Source organism: Cheilinus undulatus, linkage group 16 (assembly GCF_018320785.1).
Source record: "Cheilinus undulatus linkage group 16, ASM1832078v1, whole genome shotgun sequence".
Classification (NCBI taxonomy): domain Eukaryota; kingdom Metazoa; phylum Chordata; class Actinopteri; order Labriformes; family Labridae; genus Cheilinus; species Cheilinus undulatus.
In genome coordinates, this window is record NC_054880.1 from 27,616,302 (window position 1) to 27,637,303 (window position 21,002).

The 21,002-nt window shown below is 38.4% G+C and overlaps 1 protein-coding gene across 1 annotated transcript; it reads left to right on the top strand.

Annotated features, from left to right (window-relative positions):
• Positions 1-2,772: 2,772 nt before the first annotated feature.
• LOC121524185 (protein lin-28 homolog A-like) lies at positions 2,773-16,594 on the top strand. The gene is made up of 4 exons (XM_041809461.1): positions 2,773-2,782; positions 6,092-6,258; positions 8,774-8,952; positions 16,372-16,594. Exons 1-4 carry the CDS (start codon positions 2,773-2,775, stop codon positions 16,592-16,594), a joined length of 579 nt encoding a protein of 192 aa, XP_041665395.1.
• The last annotated feature ends 4,408 nt before the right edge of the window (positions 16,595-21,002 follow it).

The window sequence follows — 21,002 nt, forward strand, 5'->3', positions numbered from 1 at the left end:
TTGTTTTTTTGCATGGTGCAGCTTTAACTTGCATTTGTAGTGGGCATGATGAACTGTGTTGAGGGCAGTGATTTCTGAAAGTGTTTCTCTGACCATGCAGTGGCATTTTAGATGCATTTTTTTTCAGATTGGTGAACCTCTGTCCATTTTTACTTCTGAGAGACTCTGTCTCTCTAAAATGCTTCTTTTATACCCAGTCATATTCCAGATATATCACCAATTAACCTTTTGATTTGAAAAATGCTTCTCGAGCTGTTTTTCTCATTCCATTATTGATACTTACTTGTCCAGCCTTTTGTTGCCCTGTCCCTACTGCTTTAGATTTATTGCTACCATCAAATTCAAAATGAGCTCATATTTTCCATGAAATGGTAAAATATCTCAGGTTCAACATCTGATACACACAAAGCGCTCCAGTTTTTTTTTTTTTTTTTTTTTTTTTGGGAATTGGGGTTGTAACTCACTCTTTCCTTAGTAAACCAAGCAGCTACCTACTACTTTGTCACCCAAAAACAATGCCAGCTTTAGTGTAGATTGGCACTTAGTTGCCCTTTTGCCCTTTTGTTAATATTATTTATTTCTGCAGGTTTACAATATATTTAACCTGTACCAGTTTGTTTCCTTTAACAACAAAATAAAACTAAGAATGACAGAACTCTATATGTATCTTAAATGTTTTTGTTTTTTCTTGATGACAGCCTCCATCCAGCTTAAACCTTGTCGTGTTGCTTTAACAGACAGATTCCTTTGACAAACAAGGCTTCAGCCAGTCATTGTTGCCTGTTTTTCCCTGCGGTGGTCTGCAGAGCCTTCAGCACCCAGAGGCTAGTTGTGGGAGGGATATCTGTCACAACATGGCAGCACATTATAGATTTGTTATCGATCAGCTGTATTGATTTATTTCCCTCTGGAGTAGAGGTGAAAGGTGAGCTGACAGGCGTCTCAAGGGGCCTCTGCTTATTGTCCTCCTCTGCAGCACGGAGAGGTCGGAGCGTTCAGTAACAAGGTGTGTTTAAAACCAAACATCAACACAAACTCATCAGAAATGCTGCAGGATTTTAAGGACACTTTGATTTGTAAAGTTTGGACTGAAACATTGTCATTGAAGCATCAATGTGTGTTGTGTTTTTGTGTGTTTTCATTCATTAATAGGGACTGAATGAGCGTGTGCCATGCTTTGTTCCCACAATCCCTTTTGGTTGACCCAGGTCACCTTAGGGTGGCCTGCGCTGTTGTGCGGCAGCCGGTGCACTTTCCATTTCTAAGGTCTTTGAGAGAGCCTCCTGCTGCACCATCAAATGCATGAATGGAGGGGTCATTTGGTTTTTATCAGGCAACACAGAACAGACTCATGCAAAATCCCCACAAATACACAGGCTTGCTATGAAGACATGAATCTGGTCACCATGTGTTCAAACCTTAAAACAGAACCACTTTTACTTTACTATAAACTCAGATGTGGTACAGTTTGACTTAGCAACATCCATGGCAGTGATATTGTCTGACATATACACAGACAAATCAGTGCAGAGGCATGAAAAACAGGGTATGTTGGTCTTTTATGGGTATTTATTTGGTCTGGGGACATGGATCTTAGGGAGGATGCATCCAGACATTAAGCTCAACTCTCTCACAGGAAGTTCACGAACAGCTTGCTCTGTCTGTACACACGTGTGTTTGAGCATGTATGTGTGTAATTGTGTAGAATTACCGGAAGATGCATGACTCAGCAGTAATGAGAGCAGGTTTGTGGTCTTCTGCAGCAGCTTAAGATCATCTTATATCCTATTCAATGAGTATAGGTGAATGACTCAAACAGCCCACCGTATGGCTTTTGTTTTTTTGTCCAGTAACAGAGGAACATGAATCATCTCAGCAAAAAGATAATACAAGCCGCTTTATTCTCCTGTATCCAACGTGATTCATCCAGAATAGGTAGAGCCAGGAGAGCCATGTGGTGTTTAAATTTCAACTTCTAATCAGTTTAAACCTCCAGCACAACATAAAAAAGCAACGACAGGACTTAACTGGCTGAGACTGTACTTTTTAAACACCTGTTTATTGAATATGATATAATCCCCGGTATTTTATTGATTAACAGCAGGAATATTTGAGCAAAACGTTGAAAAGTGTCCATATTATGCTTTAAAGGCATTGCATGCTTTTATATCTATCTTCCTGCCTTATATGAGGTTTTCTTGCTTCTTAAAAATTGCTTGATTTTGGTTCAGTTATTGCTTTTTGTGTGTAGTCCCATTAAATGTGTCATCATTTCTCACTTTTTCTACAATCTTTGGAACAAAAGCATCCTCTCTTTCTGCTCTACTCTCCCCTTTTACAACTCAAAAAGCAAAAATGTGCAGATTTTACTTCAAAAACATGGAAGGAAATTCTTGAATAATCTGTTTCTTTTCAATATTTGCAGCTCTGCCTGTCGTTGAGAGTCTAATTTGAGATCTATCTTCAGAACGCCTTACATATAGGTTTGGTATTGTGTGTTTTTGTGTGTGTGTGTGTGGAGAGTGACCGTGGGCGGAGTTTTCTCTTGGGTGTGAGTGTCATCCAAAGCTCTGGAGGAGGCAGGAGGGTCACTGGGGTTCCTCTGCTTATTGTGAAGAAGAGAGCAGAGAGGGAGGACAACACACCGCTTCTCCTGGAGGATTTACATTTTGTCACACAAGGAGAAATCGAGCAGCGATGTCCAGCATGCAGTCACCTTATTTCATCTGATATTTGTGCAGATTGTGCAGGAGGCTGTGGACACCTCCAACCATGGCAGAAGGTATGAGGAGATTATTTACAGAGAGAGGTCTGCGTGTGATGGAAAATAGGGACGGATGGCTTAAAATTCCTCTTGTTTTTCTCATTATTTCCTCACTAAATAAAGGATGGGGTGTTATTTAGTCTAAAATATATATAAGTGTTGGGAGAAACATGTGCTTTTGTTGATGTGGAAGTAGTACTACAGCGGCCCTGGGGGTCAACAGCAAAAACGTTAAAAAAAGCAAAAATATTTAAAGAAACATGAAAATAATTTTCATTCTATTGCTTCATGAAATGTTTTTCATTTCTTTTTTTGTGGGTTTTCTTTATATTTTTCACATTTTGGAATTATTTATGTATGGTTGGGGGTGGGGGTGGGGTTGTATGATTCATTTTACACAAAAATATTTTTTCTTGATTTTTTTTAAATTCCATTGAGAATTTTGAAAAATGTGTTCGCCCTTCCCCTTCCCCTTTTTTTAAAAAAAAATTTAATATGTATATATATACATACATATATACATATATATGTATGTATATATATATATATATATACATGCATATATATACATATATGTATTTTTTTTCTTTTAATGAATGGTTCAGCATTTCACAAACTTTTTTAATGCTTCTTCAAATTCTTGTGCTGCACAATTTTTTTCTTCACTGAAAAAGGTTTCATTGTTTCACAATTTGGTGAATTCATTTCCTTTTTTCCTGAAATGTTTTTGTGTTTGAAAAAATACTCAATAGGGCTGTCAAAGTTAACCTCTTCTTTTGGTCTTACTTTTAAAATTCCATAATTTGCAGTAAAACAGTTTTTGTTCCATTTTGAATTTTGGTATTGTTTGAAACTAAGCTGAGCATACACATTGCAAATTTCATTCAAGTCAGCTATAACATTTCAGTTGCACGACTCACTTGGAAGTCGGGCCTACCTTCAGATCGTTTGTCGTGCTGTGTACTGGGATTCAACGTCCTGATCACAGCCCGATCAGCTGCAGCTGCTCTCAGCTGGTTGGATGGATTTCTGACATGTTTATTTTGGTCGTACGACTCCAGACACTCCCACGGTGAGAGCGGAACCACAAGCAGGATCTTCAACTTTGGAGTATTTTTTCCTTTGTAAACTGTCAGACAGCATCTTAAATCATCATGACAACAGCAGGAATAACTTCATAATGCCCTCCAACCCCCACAGTAATAAAGGAAAAAATCAAACAGGAAATATTCCTACCTGCAGACCATGGAAACAGTGTGAGCACTCAGGTCATGGACGACCATCAGACTGTACAGTGTGAGCACATTAATTGTGCACGATGGAGAAAAGGAGAAGCCAGTGCTAAGTGTGATGTTGAAAGCCCAAAAAGTTGTATAAAAGATGATAAACACTGTAAGCTGAGTTTTTGATTTTTCCAAATGGCCAGCTCCACTGTTTGCATGTGCACCTGCCTATGTTTGCACAAGGTCTCAGTCTTTATCTTTAATGTTTGTTTGGTCTCACAAACAGTGTAGTAGACACATGTAAAAAAGCTATTTTATTTATTTTATTTATTTGTACATCACTTTTCACTTTGGTACAGAAGCTTGCCAATTGGTAGTCCCTTCATTCCTGTGGGAATCTCCTTTGTATTCCATTATGTCTGTGAAACTCCTAATATTTGAGTCTGGAATGTGCTGAAGTAACGTTGAGATAATTGAACTTATTTGGTGCATTTTAAAGAGACCGTAGAGCAGTGCACTAGCTCAGTGAGCAAGCTGCTAACAGGTTACAAGTCATACATTTTCCAGCTTGATAGGAGATACATTCAGATTAACCTCTTTGACATGAAATAAAACCTGATTTATCAGTCAATACGAAATGCTGTCAGATCGTCTCGGCAGTTTGATATATATATAAATGCATCTATAAAAACTGGTCATCTATATATAAAAAAATGTATGGACATCAGTTACGAAGGAAGAGTAAAAAGGGTTTTGGCAAAGAAAGGCATTAACACAAAAGTGGTGTTTTTAACAAGATACAGACTTCTGTTTTTGTTTAGAGGTTTTATTTTGTTGGTTTAGTGTAAAATTACGGACCGTTGCTACATAAAGGGATACGTTTATCAGACTCAGATTCTGGTCCTTTGGCTATAAGGGAGGGTTATTATAAACCCTTTGAAACCCCCTGACCACAGGCTTGCTGTTGCCTGGTTTATTATGTTGTCCTTTACGATGTGTGGGTTCTTGTATTTTTTTACATTAAATGTGTTGGTTGGGTCTTTATTTGATTTTTTATAGTGGTGGGGGTTTTTGCCAGAGGGGTCTGGCTGCAGACCATTACTCTCAGACGCCCCCTCTTGCAGACCGTTACTGTGAGACGCACCTCTGTGAGGGCGGAAGAGAAGTTATTTGCCGGCACAATGTATTTCAGTTTAAATTTTTTTTTTCTTTAATTAAATTTCCTTCATAAAAAGTCTTTCAGTTATATTTGTGAACCAACCACACTGCAAACATGACACAGCAACATTTCAGAAACAGAAAAAAGATCAGAGGTCTATAATGGGTTTAAATTATGTATAGACCTGTTTTAGAAGTGGTGGCTTACTTTAGCTTTGTTGGCTTTAGCTAAAGCCAATGAAGCTACGCTAGCTATGTAATAATTATGAGAAACAGTTTAGCTACATTAGCTTTAGCATCATAAGCTTTAGCAAACATAGCCCGTGCTTTTGTAGCTATGTAGATAATGTAGCATAACTAGCTTTAGCAAATGCAGCATAAGCTAATGCTTTTTAATGTGAATAGGATTTATGAGATTTGCAAAACTGTAAAAGGCGTACAGTTTTCAGCTGTTACCTATGTAGCTTATGTGGCTAAAGTAGCTTTGTTAGTGTTAGCCTTAGCGGTCTGCAGCCATACTGTTTTTTGCTGATGTTTTTGTGTTGTTGCCTGTTGGTTGTTTTGTTTTCTGGGTCTTGTTTTTATTTGGATTGTGTTGCTTCGTTTCTACATTTGCTTCTGCACATTTCAAAGCACTTGGTTTTAAAATAACTTTACAGAAACACTGGGCTTTGTAAGAAAAGGTCCCCTAATGCAATAGTGGCGTCTGAGGCCTCTTAAGCATATCTGTGTGAGATATTGTGGTCATCGGCGTCCTGAAATGAGTATTTTTGTTGCTAATGCCAACAGAAGAACTGGAGACTTTGAGAGCTAATGAGCAAATACTGTTAACTCACATTTTTGTCCTGTGGTCATGTGGTTGCTCTGTTAACAGAAAAGTAATGCTTACTAAAATCATCCCTCTTAACCATCATTCTCATTGTGTATCTCTGGTGTTATTGTTCAGGAGGCTGGGTGCAGGGAGAGGAGGAGGAAGAGGAGGAAGGGGAGGCCGTGGCTCAGGGAAGCGGGGTCTGTAAGTGGTTCAATGTGAGGATGGGCTTCGGCTTCCTCTCCATGAGCAGCAGAGACGGCGCTCCTCTGCAGGAGCCGGTTGACGTCTTCGTGCACCAGGTGAGACTCTGATTGGGGTATTTATCACAGCTGACTCCTACTGTGTAAAAAAAGCTTTTCGGACCGTTCACTTCCTGCTGCAGTATTTCTGTGCATTAATCGACCTGTTTGAAGTAAACCAATAATCAAAAAGCTCCTGAATGGTGAAAGATTGTAGAATATACTTAAAACAATTGAAGAAAAGTATGTGGGCATGATGAATGACAGCATTCAATATCATAGTTTGAAAAAATATTAACAAAAGGTTCACTTCACTATCAGCAACTGGTTGATGATCAAAAATTACACACCACACATGCTGAAGTTTGAATGATGAGTTGGTCAAATGTGGACAGGGCTCTGCTGTTTTTTTGCTTCAAGCATATCTGGGATGATTTTTTAAGGGAACATACCTTTTTGTTCATATATACAGTGCCTATAAAAAGTATTCACCACCTTGGATGTTTTACACTTTAATTGATTTTATGAATCAGTCATTTTGAAATTTTGCCTAAACAACTTACAAGAACACACACACACACGAAAACAGATTTCTACAATGTCAGTTAAATAAAAATATGTAGTGTAAAATAAGTGACTTTAGAAATGTTCATCCCCTTCAAGTCAATATTTAGAAGATGCATCTTTGGCTGAAATCACAGCCTGTCTGTGTATATAGGTCTCAATCTGGTGGGCATATCTGGACACTGCAATTTTACCCCATTGTTCTTTGCAAAACTTCTCAAGCTCTGTCAGGTTGCATGGGGATTAGGCGTAAACAACGATTTTCAAGTCCAGTCATAAGTTCTCTTTTGGATCGTGGTCTGGGTTTTTCACTCGACCACTCCAGAACCTTCACCTTGATGTCTTTAAACCATTTCTGTGCATCTTTCTCTGTATTTGTCAGGTAATTGTCTTGCTGGAAAATAAATCTTCTCCCAAGCCAAAGTTCTCTTGCAGACTGAATAAGATTGTCCTCCAGGATTTTCCTTTATTTGCTGCATTTATTTTACCCTCCACAAGCCTTTCAGGGCTGGCTACTGAGAAGCATCCCCACGGCATGATGCTGCCACCACGGTGCTTCACAGTAGGGATGGTGTGTTTGTGATGATGTGCATAGTTTGCTGTCAGTCAAACAAAGTGTCTTTTCTGACGGCAAAGAAACACAATTTTGGTCTCATCAGACCAAAGAACTTCATTCGACTTGACCATGCACTCTCCCACATGCCTTAACTCTAGTCGAGTTAATGCAAGTTTTCTTCAACAGTGGCTTTCTCTGTGCCACTCTCCCACAAAGCTTTGACTGGCAAAGAACCTGGGCAACAGTTGTCTACAGAGTCTCTCCTATCTCAGCTGCTGAAGCTTGTAAATCCTTCAGAGTAGTCAAAGCTGTCTTGGTGGCCTCTCCCACTTGCATTTTTCTTGCATAGTCACTCAGTTAGTAAGGACAGCCTGATCTTGGCAGATTTACACGTGACATATTCCTTCCATTTCTTGATGATGAATTTAACTGAACTCCAGGGGGTGTTCAGTACCTTGGAATGAAGTGTTCTTTTGTCTTTATGGTGTAATGGTTGCCGGGAATACTGATTAACCAGTGACTGGACCCTCCAGAGACAGGTGTCTTTATACTACTGTCACTTGAGACACATTCACTGCACTCAAAGAGACCTCGCTGAGACTATAGGACCAATTGGCTGGAACTCTTTTGAATTAGGTGAGCCACTTTAAGGCAACTCTGATAAAATGATGAACTGATCAGATTCTTTGAATCATACGTTGAAGGTCTTTGGGCTTCATGTTCATCATCTACTCTTAACTTCGCACAGATTTCCAAGACTTTTCAAAGATGAACGTCAAGGTCATTTGACCTCATAGTCAGCCCTAACAGCCTTTTTGTCTTTCTCTTTATCTATTTCTCTTTTCACTTTTTCTGCATCTCCTTCTTCTCTCTTTTTTCTCATTTCTTTCTATCTCTTTAAAACATGCAGATTTGGCAGATGGCTGTTCAGCATGAGCCTCACTCTTCTCAAGGTTTCTGCCTGATAAGGTTTTCTAGAATTTCAGCTCGCTACTTAGTCTCTTGTACCTCTATTTCAGTCTGCAACAGTCCCAGAGTGTAAAATGTATCTACTAAATGCTTCCTTGTACTCACCAATTGTTTTTGCACTGTGTCTGTCTGCGCTTTGCTATTAAGCAGGCAGTGTAAAGTTGTTTTTCAAACTCAAAAAGTGTTTGAACTCCACCTGCTGTAAAAGTTAGAAATTGTTCAGACACAGACACTAATCCTGACATCATAAAGCTGTATGTTTGTGTGGATCTTCAGCGATCTGACAGGATAATGACACACAAAAGAAATAGTTCTATATTTGGAGGAATGGAGAAGAAAGTAGTCCAGCATCCTTTTAAACTTTACTAGTATGATTTAAAAACTATGTAACTAAATAACTTTATCAGGTATCTTTGTTTCTGCTTTTGATGAGCACATCTTCTTTCTTTGGAAAACATCAACAACCTCCCTCTCTCTCATATGCAGAGCAAACTGCACATGGATGGCTTCCGCAGCCTCAGAGAGGGCGAGGCCGTCGAGTTCACCTTCAAGAAATCTTCCAAAGGACTCGAGTCTGTACGAGTCACTGGGCCAAACGGAGCTCCATGTCTGGGCAGCGAGAGGAAACCAAAGAGTGGCCAGAAACGACGCTCAAAAAGTGACAGGTTAGTCCAGTCTGGAGACGACCCCATGCACTATTAAACAAGAAACATGAGTTTTCTTATTGGAGCTTAACAGGACATTTGAGTCCATTGTTTCTCTAAAGAAAACAAACAGAGATACACTACATGGACAAAAGTATTTGGGCACCTAACCATTACATCAACAGGGGCTGTAATTGTATTCAAATACATGCACTTTGATATGGAATTGGCCCCCGTTTTGCAGCTTTAACAGCCTCCATTCTTCTTGGAAGACTTTGGGAGATTATGGAGTGATGGGAAGGCCAGGCTCACAATCTCTGTTCCAGTTCAACCCAAAGGTGCTCAGTGGGGTTCAGTTTATGGATCTGTGTGGGTCAGTCAAGTTCTTCCACACCAAACTCATCAAATCATGTCTTTATAGTCCTTTTTTGTGCACTGGGGCACAGTCATGTTGGAATAAAAAGGGCCTTCCCTAAACTGTTGTCACAAAGTTGGAAGTGTATCATTGTTTAAAATGTCTTGGTTTTCTGAAGCATTAAGATTGTCCTTCACAAGCCTTTCTTTAACCCTGAAAAATAGCCCCACACCATAAACAATCCACCAAACTTCACAGTTGGCACAATGCAGTCAGACAGGTAATATTTCCCAACACCTGCCAAACCTAGACTCAAATCATGTCTTTCTATGCATTGGAAATACATGGAAATGATACATGAGATCTTGTAAAGCAGTTTAAAAAGTACATGATGAAAATATTTAGGAAAAGACGATATAAAGACAACATCATCATTAGAGATAAAACAAGTATAAGAGGATTAAAAGCAGATTAAAGAGATAAAAAAAGTAAGCAAATTAAAAACGGGATGTTAAAATGGATTTTTATGAAATGATTTAAAAGATGTGATTGAATCTGAAAGCCTTATCTTGTCAGGTAGGTTGTTCCAAAGTCGAGGGACCCTAACAGCAAACGCCCAAACTCCTCTGGATATGATCCTTGACTTTGGACAATCAGGAAGCCCCCGCTTGAGCGTCGAAGGTTAAAGTATCCAGGAAAATAGTGTGTTCGTGACTTTTTCGAGATCAGCAGGGGGCAGGATGAGTTTGATTTTGGAAATTGTTCTGATGTGAATGAAGCAGGACCTGACAACCGTTTTAGGGAAACTTTGAATCTGAGTGATTCCTTTAGACAGTTAAAACAGCAGCTAGGCTAGATGGGTCTCAGCGAGCGATATATCTGTGTCTTCAGCATAAAAATGGAAAGAAAGATTATGACTCTGAATGATAAAACCTAAAAGAATGATATAAATAGAAAAGAGGACTTGAACTGAACCTTGTGGTACACCACAGGTAACAAAGAGGTCGAAGATGTGTGGTTGCCTATGGTGACAAGGGTTCTGTCTAAAATATAGGAATAATACTAAGTGAAATTAATAAACTCTTTCATTCAAAATCTGACCATCCCTTGTAAACATCCTGATTCTATTCCATTAGGCATCCAGCATCCAACCAGATTCGCTTCAAGTTTCAAGTACTGTCTTAGTATCAAGTATTGTGATACCAAACTTGGTATTGGTATCTAAGCTAGTATTTTGGTATACTATATAACCAATCCAATCCGGTTGAAGATATCCCCTTCTTCCTCTGTATGCTGTATGAGCTATCAGACATCAAGATGTGTCCATACAAAGCATTAAAGATTACCACTTTGCATCTTGATGCTCAAAATGGATGTTAATGTTAGGTGTAAACGGGGTCTCAGGTTCAGAGAACCGACATAAAAGTGATAACAGCCCTCTTGTCTAATCCAAAGCTTTAAAAGAAGCAGTTATATTCCTTTGTAGATATCAGTACAATGGGACATTTGTCTCCATTTCCTTCTTTTATTTCAGAAAAATGTGATCTCATGAGGCAAAGATAATAATCTTAAATGATGACAATCTTTCATATTACTGAGGAAAACCATGCTGAAAAGAGAAGTTCCTGAAACAGAAAGTGTTCAGCTGGCTAAATGTTCTCTTTGTGCAGCAGCTGGCTGAGCTGATCAATACATCATTTAATCTCCAGGTTTCCTCAACCCCCAACGCTGCTTTTTTAGCTCCTGAGCTGCTCCACCGTTCAGCTTCATTCTTGTCCTCACATCTCTCTACTCGTGAACACAAATTTAAAAGCTAAAATGAAAACTTTTGGCGAAAACTAAATCAGTAGTTCACTTTTTGACCTTGAAGCATGACTATATAGAATATGAGTGAGATTTCTTTTAATTATATTAAAGATCTGAGTGAGCTGCTCATAGCTTTCAGAGCAAAAATAAATTGCATATTGTCCTGTTTGGATACCCCTTATTTCTGTGTGATTTTCTTCAGGAACATTAAAGTTAAAGGAAGAAGAGTTTGTCAACCTAAGTGACAATCTTATCAATGTGAGATGATTTTATGAAGTTGCACTTGATCAGTCATGGTGGGCTGTGATAAAAATAATCCACAGACTTCCTGTCCTTAAATGCCCACTGAAGGTTTGATCACATCCACGCGTAAACGTTGTATTTAGAGGAGAAAAAAGCATCCTACACATTTAACTGATAACAGATGTAGGTGCCCGAGAGAAGTCAGAGGTCACCATCGCCATAGCAACAATGGGATGTGGTGGGAGGAGGGGCAGCAAGCGGAGCGGGGGTCAGGGCTCAGAGGTCAGAGCTGTATTGAAACAAAGGCACTCCCTCTGCTGCTGTGGTGTCCACGCTGATCAATACTGAGGGGGGAGGACGGAGGTGATGGTCAGCTGTAAGGGGATCCAGGGTGATGTAACTTAGAAGCTTTAAGACATTTATATATATTTTATTGTCCAACAAAGTCAATGAATTACAAACAAGACAAGGTTAAAACCTAGTATATGGCAGTCCGCAACTATCTTGGATGCCTGTTGAAATGCCTGACTGAATTGTGTGTTCTGGCGGAGTGGTTAGTTTTTGGGGTGTGCAATTGTGTCATCCCTTATTTCTGTAGGTTGAGAATTGAAGGATCCCAAAAAATTAAAAAAACATAAAGCCCTGTCAGCAGTAAACAGTTAACCTTACACGCAAGACAGACTATTTCATATATCCATTGAATGAATTTATTTCACAGTAATCTGGGAAAGCTCCCATAGATAGCATTTGGGAGGGGCAGGACTTTTCAAAAAATTCTCTAAAGGTAATTGGAGGAATGTTCTGTCACATTCATGACGGGACAATCAGAGCGACAAGACTAAATGATGTGGGCTAATCTTGTGGATATGGACTCTACTGGTGGGAACTCCCACCGCCAGAGCCGACAGACTACCGCTGCCTTAGATCGTTAATGGCAGAGCTCTCTGTGAATAAAGTTGATGCCAAGGCTGGTTGGGGCAAAAAAACATCTTCTCTGCAAAGACAAGCTTTCAATATGGCTCTGTGCTCCAGTTCCAGTTTAAACAGCCGCCTTTCTACAGCTACATCTGAGCTAACAGCTACCACGCCAGCAGCAGCCATTGGACACATCGGCTAACCCCAACTGTAACGATTGCAAACCCATGCAGAAACACACCAGAAGAAGAGCGAAAACATCTTTTCTGTCATGAAAAGCTTTCAGTGTTCCTCTCTGCCCTTTTTTAATAAGGACACGTTGTCCAGTTCTAATGAAACTGCCGCTGCGGCTAAGTCCGAGCTAATAATTTCACGAGCAGCCATTTTACCGCTCATACAACAACTAACCCTTTCTCCCCATAAATATCACATACTAATGCTGAAGCAGGTCAGCAGAAGAGTGTAAACATCTTTCATTATTAGCCATTATAAACGGCTTTGAGTACAACTGAACAACGCCCATAATGCAACTCTGTATGTACGGCTCTGAAAGTATCGTCACTCACGCAGTCAGCCAGTCAGTCAGGCAGACACACACAGACCCACGTAGAGGGCTGACCCTGGTTTTAGTTTGTGATCCAAGTTATATAATCTGATTTTTATCAGGAAGTTTGGTTTATGCTGATGAAAACCAAGACAGTCTCGCTGCAGCACATTCATTTCTGACGGCCACCCTTACGACCGTTCATCTCAGAATGGAAATACTGTTAAAGCTTTTGAAATAAAATTGCATTAGTCTAATATTTAGGGTTCAGGTAGGGCTTAAGGTTAGGGTTAGGATACCAAATATTAAAATTAAAAAACTTGACCTGCAAAACCTGATTACAAAACATTTAATAGAGGTTAGGACCACTGTGTGTAAAGGTGGCCAATTCTGCTGATTCTATAGCTGAAGAGCTCTGAGCTGCAAAAGGGTGGCCATCTCCATATTAAAGTACATGTATTACAATACAATGCCATTACAGTCCCTGTTGCACTAATGGTCAGGGGTCCAAATACTTTTGTCCATATTTGAGGTATTGTAAGATCTCAACCAAAAAAATGGGGATGCATGCCAATATGTCAATTATTCAAATTCATTTTAGCTCACAACAACCAAAAACTTTCAGTCCTTAGTCCTTGGTCTGGCCTAAAATACAACCAACTTATTCATATTGCTGAAATTTAACATCTGCTGCTAACAGGGAAGAACTCATGCTTAACTTCTTATCTCTCTATTCTCATGTGGTCTCCTAAAGGAGGCTCTTATAATTACTCAGCTCTGCTGTGTTTATTTACTTGTTTTCCTGCTGATGGTAGGAGAGTAAAGGAAAAGAGCCAGGCCCTGCAGAAAACCTAGATTGTCTTTATAGAGGAAATCAATGATTTTTAACTGCCTGTTTAAGTGGCCGCTGTCTCTTTGTGTCACACTGCACGCACCGGCCTTATTTATACCGCCTTAATGAATTCACCAACAGGATTTCACTTAGCTGCTGATCATTAGCTTTCTCTGCATAGATTTATGGACAAATCCACATAAACCAACAGTAGCAATTTGTTTTAACCCTAGCAGCTTGTCCTGCAAAAATTGTTCATTGAGGAGATTTCTATACAGTAAACAAGGTTAACAAAGGCTCATGATAGCTTCACATCATTATGGTGGATGTTATTCATAACAGCATCATATTGTTGCACATTTATGTTAAGGGTTTTCTTGAAATCTCCTTAAGATTGAGTTTAACACATGTGCATAGAGATTTCCTGCTCATTTATTTAAATTCTGGCAAAGAATCCTGACAAAACATCCCAACTAAGTTAAAAGCTCTTCTTCTGCAGAGGCGAACAATACATTTTTGTGTCCATGCTGCAACAACTTGATTTTTAGCAAGTCTTTCTAGCCTAAAATGTGGTCACAAATATCTCATCACTCTTTATTTAAGATAAAAAGAGCAAAAATAACTCCTGGATTGTTTGTAATAGATTAACATTTCACAATTAAGGGCAAATGTTGCTTGTGAATGTCTTGAGTGTGATCTACTTCCTGATATAGGTAGTACATCAAATTTTAAGAAGCTGAAGTCAGTTTTGCTTGCTGAAGAAAAAAAGACTTTAAAGTTTTAGTTGTTCCTCTGAAAATCCCTCCAGGGACAAAGATCAATTCTGCTAAACCCCCAAACAGCTGCACAACCCCGGACTGAAGCTGATGTGACTTCATGGTTACTGATATGTTAATAGAAGAAGCAATAAAGCTGGAGTTTGCTGCCCTCTGGTGGTGAAATTTCTGCATTACACCCAACAAAAAATAGAGTTTTATCAATATTATTCCAATGCAAGAGATAATCAGCTAGTCTTTGAAACTACTTCATTACTTATGATGCCTTAATAAAAATAATTGTTAACACCATATTGTAACAGTGACACCTGGGCTCTAAAGTCTACAGTGCTGTGAAAAAGTTGCCCTTTTCTTGGATCTTATTCTTTGCATTTGTCCCACTTAATGTTTCAGATCATCACCCTAATTTAAATATAACGTGTGAAAAAGTAATCACCCCTGAACCTAATAACTGCGTGTGTCGTCCTCGGCGGCAACAACTACGAGCAAGCGTTTGTGATAACTGGCAATGAATCTCTCACATTGCTGTAGAGGATTTTGGCCCGCTCTTCTTTGCAGAATTGCTTTAATTCAGCCACACTGGAAGGTTTTCAGCATGAATGGTCAGTTTAAGGTAATGCCATGGCATCCTAATCAGATTTAAGTCCACACTTTGTCCTGGCCACTCCAAAATCATCATTTTATTTTAATCATTCAGATGTGGACTTGATGGTGGGTTTTGGATCATTGTCCTGCTGTATAACCCAAGTGCACTTGAGCTCGAGGTCATGAACTGATGGCCTGATATTCTCCTCAAGATGTTTCTGGCAGAGATCAGAATTCATCAGTTTTGGCAAGTCTTCCAAGCAGTGCCAGACCATCACACTACCACCACCATGTTTGACTGTTGGTATGATGTTCTTTTAATGAAATGCTGTGTTAGTTTAACACCAGCGGGACGCACGGTTTCCAAAAAGTTGTACTTTTTGGTCAGCACTGGTTTTGGCCTTGTAACTCTCCCATGAATGTAATTTTTGTCCAGCCTCTTTCTTATTGTCCAATCATGAACTCTGACATTAACTGAGTCAGGTGAGGCCTACAGGTCTTTAGATGTTATTCTGTGTTCTTTTGTGACCTCCTGGATGAGTGGTTGTTACATTCTTGGAGTAATTTTGGTTGGCCGATCACTACTGGGAAGGTTCACTACTGTTCCCAGTTTTCTCCATTTGTGGGTAATGGCTCTCACTGTGGGTCATTGGAGTCTGAAAGCTTTAGAAATGGCTTTGTAACCCTTTCCAGACTGATAGATGTCAATGACTTAGTTTCTCATCTATTCTTGAATTTCTTTAGATTGTAACATGATGTGTTGCTTTTTGAGATCTTGTAGCCTACTTCACTCTGCCAGACAGGTTTAATTTTGGTGAATCTTGCATTATTATTTATTCAGATTATCTGTCTTTCACCCTTCACTGTAATAATATCTAAATCTTGGCATATTCTTCTCTTTGAGAAGACAAGCTTGTTGAATTATGGCAAGAACATAGTTTTCTTTACAATAGTCCTGAAAGCCAGCTGGCGACATTGAACCTCCTACATATTTGTTTTTCTAAGTCATGTCTGATCATGTAAGTTTCTCTGAATTCTCGTCTTTCAGAGAAACTCTTAGGTTAGGAATACACTCAGACAAAGCAGCTAGGGTTTGATGCCTTGCTCTAGGGCTCCTAAGCATTTATCAGGAAGAGAATGAGCGCCTTTACACGAACTAGTCTTAAGTTCCATGCTTTGGGCTGCATCAGGACTTAAACCTGCAAACCTTCAGAACCCAAGTCCTTAAACAGACATGACAACGTCAGTGCACCAGGAGGTCAAAATAATGTGTGGATTTAAAAGTTGAACCCTGTTTTTTTTTTTTTTTTTTTTTTGAGCAGATGACTCTAACTAAAAACTGAAATCTTTTTTTCTGATCTAGCTTCTCCTCTGTTTATTTCAGATGCTACAACTGTGGAGAGCCCGGCCATCATGCCAAAGAGTGTCAGCTGCCTCCTCAACCCAAAAAGTGCCATTGCTGCCAGAGTATTTCCCACATGGTGGCCAACTGTCCGGTCAAAGCTCAGCAGCAGCAGCAGCTGCTTTTGTCTTCAGCCACTCAGGGAGCATCTTCCTCACAGACGATGGAGGAGGAAGAGGAGCAAAGTGAGGAAACCATGTCATGAAAACTCAGCGTGATCGACTGTGAACACTGCTCACAGAATGAGCTACCTCAGGTTTATTTATTGAGCCATCACCATGGTTCCTTTATAATATATAGATGTCAGGGGTATTCATTTCTTTTTCTTTGTTGTTTTTCTCTTGGATAAGTGTCTTGGCTTTGACAAGAAACAATCAGATTTACTGTAGATTCAGCCATAAAGTAGCTTCAAAGATCAAGTCCACATTTGGACTGATTCATTCATCTATGATTACTCATTTTCTCTACATTTTCTCTCAAAGAAAGTGTTTCTTTTCTCTTGTATATCAGTGATCAAAATTAGAACTGCTACATTTTTATATAACTGAAGTGAAATATAAGGTAAACAATCCAACCTTTGAATGTAAGAAAAAACATATCCTGAGTATTTCCTTTTGTAGGAAACAGTTCTCAGGTTTTATAGTAAAATGAACAAGATAAGTGCCATAACATCCTCTTTCAATGAGGCTGAATAAAGCTGCTTTAAATGCAGCATTACATTAAAACAACAATGGTAAGTCTTTTTTATAAGGGGCATAAAATGTTGTAGAACAAATGAGGAACTAAATGCTGGTTATTTATAATTTCCTATTACATTGTGACAGAAGCTGATGAGTTTTCCTCCACCTAATAGTTAAAAACAGTTGGACATTATGTTGGGTATTACTTCAATGACAATTCAGTTTAATAAAGGAAACACAAACAAGGTAACTGACAGTCAAGTATTGATGAAGAAACTATACATTTGTAATCCAAGTGGGTTAGACTGACCTGATCTGGTATCACTTTCTTTAAAGCCCAACAGCATACAGTGTCACCAATTATGGTCCACGTTATTTTTGCCAACTTCTATTATCTAAACTCATTAATGATGACTGAGTACACAGTTTTACAAGCTTTACACTTTTTATTTTACAGTTATGACCAGTATGCCTTAATTAGCCTAGAGTAGATTATTCTTTATTTTGAGTTTAAAAACAATAATGTTGCATTATTTGGAATTTATTTATGATCAGAGGAGCATTACGTGATAACAACTAAACCATGCAGTCTCATAAACGCAGAAAATAATCAAACTTGTTGTCCTTGTTGGTCAAAATTGATCCTAGTGCCTCTAAATCAGTGATACTCGGCTCTTGTGGCTCTTTTAAGTCTTACTTGAAAAATAATTCCCCCTGCAGACCTTAATAAAAAGAGATTTTGATCTCTGAAATGATCCACAGCAAGTCACATCAATCAGTTTGTTTCCCACACATATACAGAAGACTTTAATTGTCAAATTCAATAGTCAACCTTTTTTTTCCCCACCATATATTTGTATATCTGTGTGCAAGAATGAACATGCAAGATAAATATCAATGATTTATAAGAAGAGCGGCAAAACATGTTCTAAACTTGAATTTATTTTACACTGATTTAAAGTGGAGAGTTGTGTAGTTGTGTAGTTGTGTAGGTTAAGGTCTAAACTAACAGTTTTGTGTAGGAACAGATTTTTAATTTGATTTTTTTTTCAAAAATATGACTTTTTTTTACTCATATTTTGACTTTTGTCAACTCCATCAGACACACAAAAAAGTATCTAATTGTTATGTTATTCATTCAGGGTGGATGTTAAGTTTTCAGTTATCTAATTCTGTTATTCAGTTGTGATATTGGCCAAAAATTGCATTATTTTCACTTTTTTTTCCAGTCATCTGAAGTATCTTATCACTGATTTTAACGATTTTCTACCTTTGTCATTATCAACCATATTGAACTAATCTTTTTGAATAAATTAGTTATTAGTGCATATAGATAGCTGGCTTTTAACAAATAAGCAGAATTAAATGAACAGAGGATAATGCATTTTTATGAAATGGAAAAAAAACAAAAAAATTATCTAATGGAAATGACAATAGGGTTAAAAAAATTGTGGCTTAAACCAGCTTTGATTTGATCCAAATAAGAACCTTTATTGACTATAGGTAAAAATAAAAATCACCTTTCATTTTCATATTTTTCTTCGACTGCCGTGTCTACCATGGACTTTATTTGCAAGTAATCATTTCCTCTTTTTGATTTACATCCTTGTTCTCTTATCCTGAAGAGCACATGATCCTGGTTACAAAGATCTAGACATTTTTGACTCACTCTCCTTTTTTCTACATTTATGTTCTGTTCTCATAACTTAATGAACTCAGAAATTCTGAGCTTGGATTCTTGTAATTTACAACTTTATGATCTCAAAAATGACACTTTTTTTTTGCTAATAATAACTAATAATAAATGATAAAATATTTTTTTGGCCATAATGTGCTGTCGTAGCACATTTATCTCACACTGTTCTGTATTAGAGCTTTAGAGACAACTTCTTTTTGTGAGTTAAAATCCATATGCCTTATTAACATGAAATCACACCTGGTTTTATTGACAAATTTAGCAGAAATGATTAAGTATTTGGATGTACATGGTGGTTATATTACCTGCTGTACATTTTTATTTATAAAAAGTGCTGATCAAAAAAGTATTTGAAAATGGTGTGGCAGAAAGCCTTTCATGTTATCTTCAGCAATTAGATCAAAGAAATACTTTTTTTTTTTTAAATCAAAAAACTTTTCTAAAAGGGTCAAAATCAAACCTAGGAAAACAAAAATGTCAAGTCCTGAGTAAGTTCCAGTTATAATGTCCAACTTTACTCAACTAATAGGTGGATTAGGGTGTTTTCACACTGCTTGATCAGGTCTAAATCTTTGAACAGTTTGCTTCATTGCTTCATATTTTCTTCAAATTCAGTCTGTGATGGACTGTTTTTAATATCCATATAATGTGATATATTTCACATCCAGCTAGACAACACCCCATAGATGGTGTTTGGGAAGGGCAGAACCTTTTTTTTCTGCAATAGCTGCTTCCACACAAATCTCTTCACTGACTGCCTTTGTTTACAAGCTTGCAGAACAACTAAACCATGTCTGTAGCTATCATCTCTTTCTCCTCAAATGATGGATTTTCCTGATGACAGACATGAAATCTGGACAGTTCATCAGCTTTGCAAGGTGGTCAGAGGAGGTCAGAAAGGTACCTCCAATCCAAAAGAGTTACAGGCTTTAGGCACATGCTTTTTTGACACTTTCCATTTTAGATGTGTAAAACCCGCTGACAGGCATAGAAGGTGACCAAAGCACCAATTAATATATCAAAAAAAGGATGTCTTAGTGTGTTCTCTAGTAACAATGCAACATTTTATGCCCTTATTGTAGTGCTACCATAATAATATACCATGTGAACAATACTTGTTTCTATCCGGGTGAAGTTTATGTCTTAAAAACCAAGTTGCCGTTTCACTCTTTGAATGTTTATGCAAGACCAGTACTGATTGTAAGGCAGATTTAGTCTGCAAAACACTGTAAAGCCGAAGTGAATGCTCATACATATCAGGGATGTTTTACACCATCTTCACTCAGCTGTTGTGTTTGAAAGCTGTAGGTGAAGCAGAGGGAAGGAGCTGAATGTATAGATTTTATCTTTTTATATGAACTATTTATTCTGAGTTGTTCTCCCTGAAGGGCAAACTGAACTTTTGACAGCTTTAACACTTTTCTTTAGATCCTGTGCCATCCTTCTGAACATCTTTTTATATTCTCAATCTTTTTTTTTCTACTGCAGTGACAAGCACGCATTCTTCAGTGTTTGTTGAATGTAAAATAACTTTCTCAGTGACCTCAGCCTGTGTTGAGCTGACTAAGAGACTTTGTTTTGAACTCAGGGAGAACTTTTTTGATGTAGTTTAGTTTAGGGTGTTTAGATGTTAATTTATTGACTGTCTCTGGGATTCCTGAAGACCCAGGATACTGACTACCAAGTGAGCCATGCACTGTACATGTCATTTTCTGTTAAACGAAAGCAGCAACCTTATATGACTAAAGGGACATCTCTCAACACCTTTGACATTGTGTATGATGTGTAATGCATGTCATGGTAGCATTTCTCTGTTTGACCTGTGCATAAGAGATCAAAGACAGATGGTGAGATCTTTGATGCTGAAGCAGAAACTTCAATTCTTCAACTTGTTCCACCAAAGACAGAGGAAATCAGCAGGTTTAACTCAATTATTTTTAAAGGCCAGGCCACAGTGGCAGCTCGTGAGCAGGTTGACCCAAACGTCTGAGCTCTTCAGATGTCTGGGTAGCGCTTCCTGGGGATCCCGAGGCATTTCAAGGCCAGAAGGGACATATAGAGACAGAATATCCCTCCAGGGTGGAGGGTGGATTCTTTTGGCCTCTATGACCACAGATGAAGGCTGCAACGTAGATCGAATGTAAATGGAAGGTTTTGCCTCCTCTGTCAGATGGTAGCCAAAAAAGTTTTGGGGAAAGTAGAAAAATCATTGAATACATCTAAAGTCAGCAAAGAGA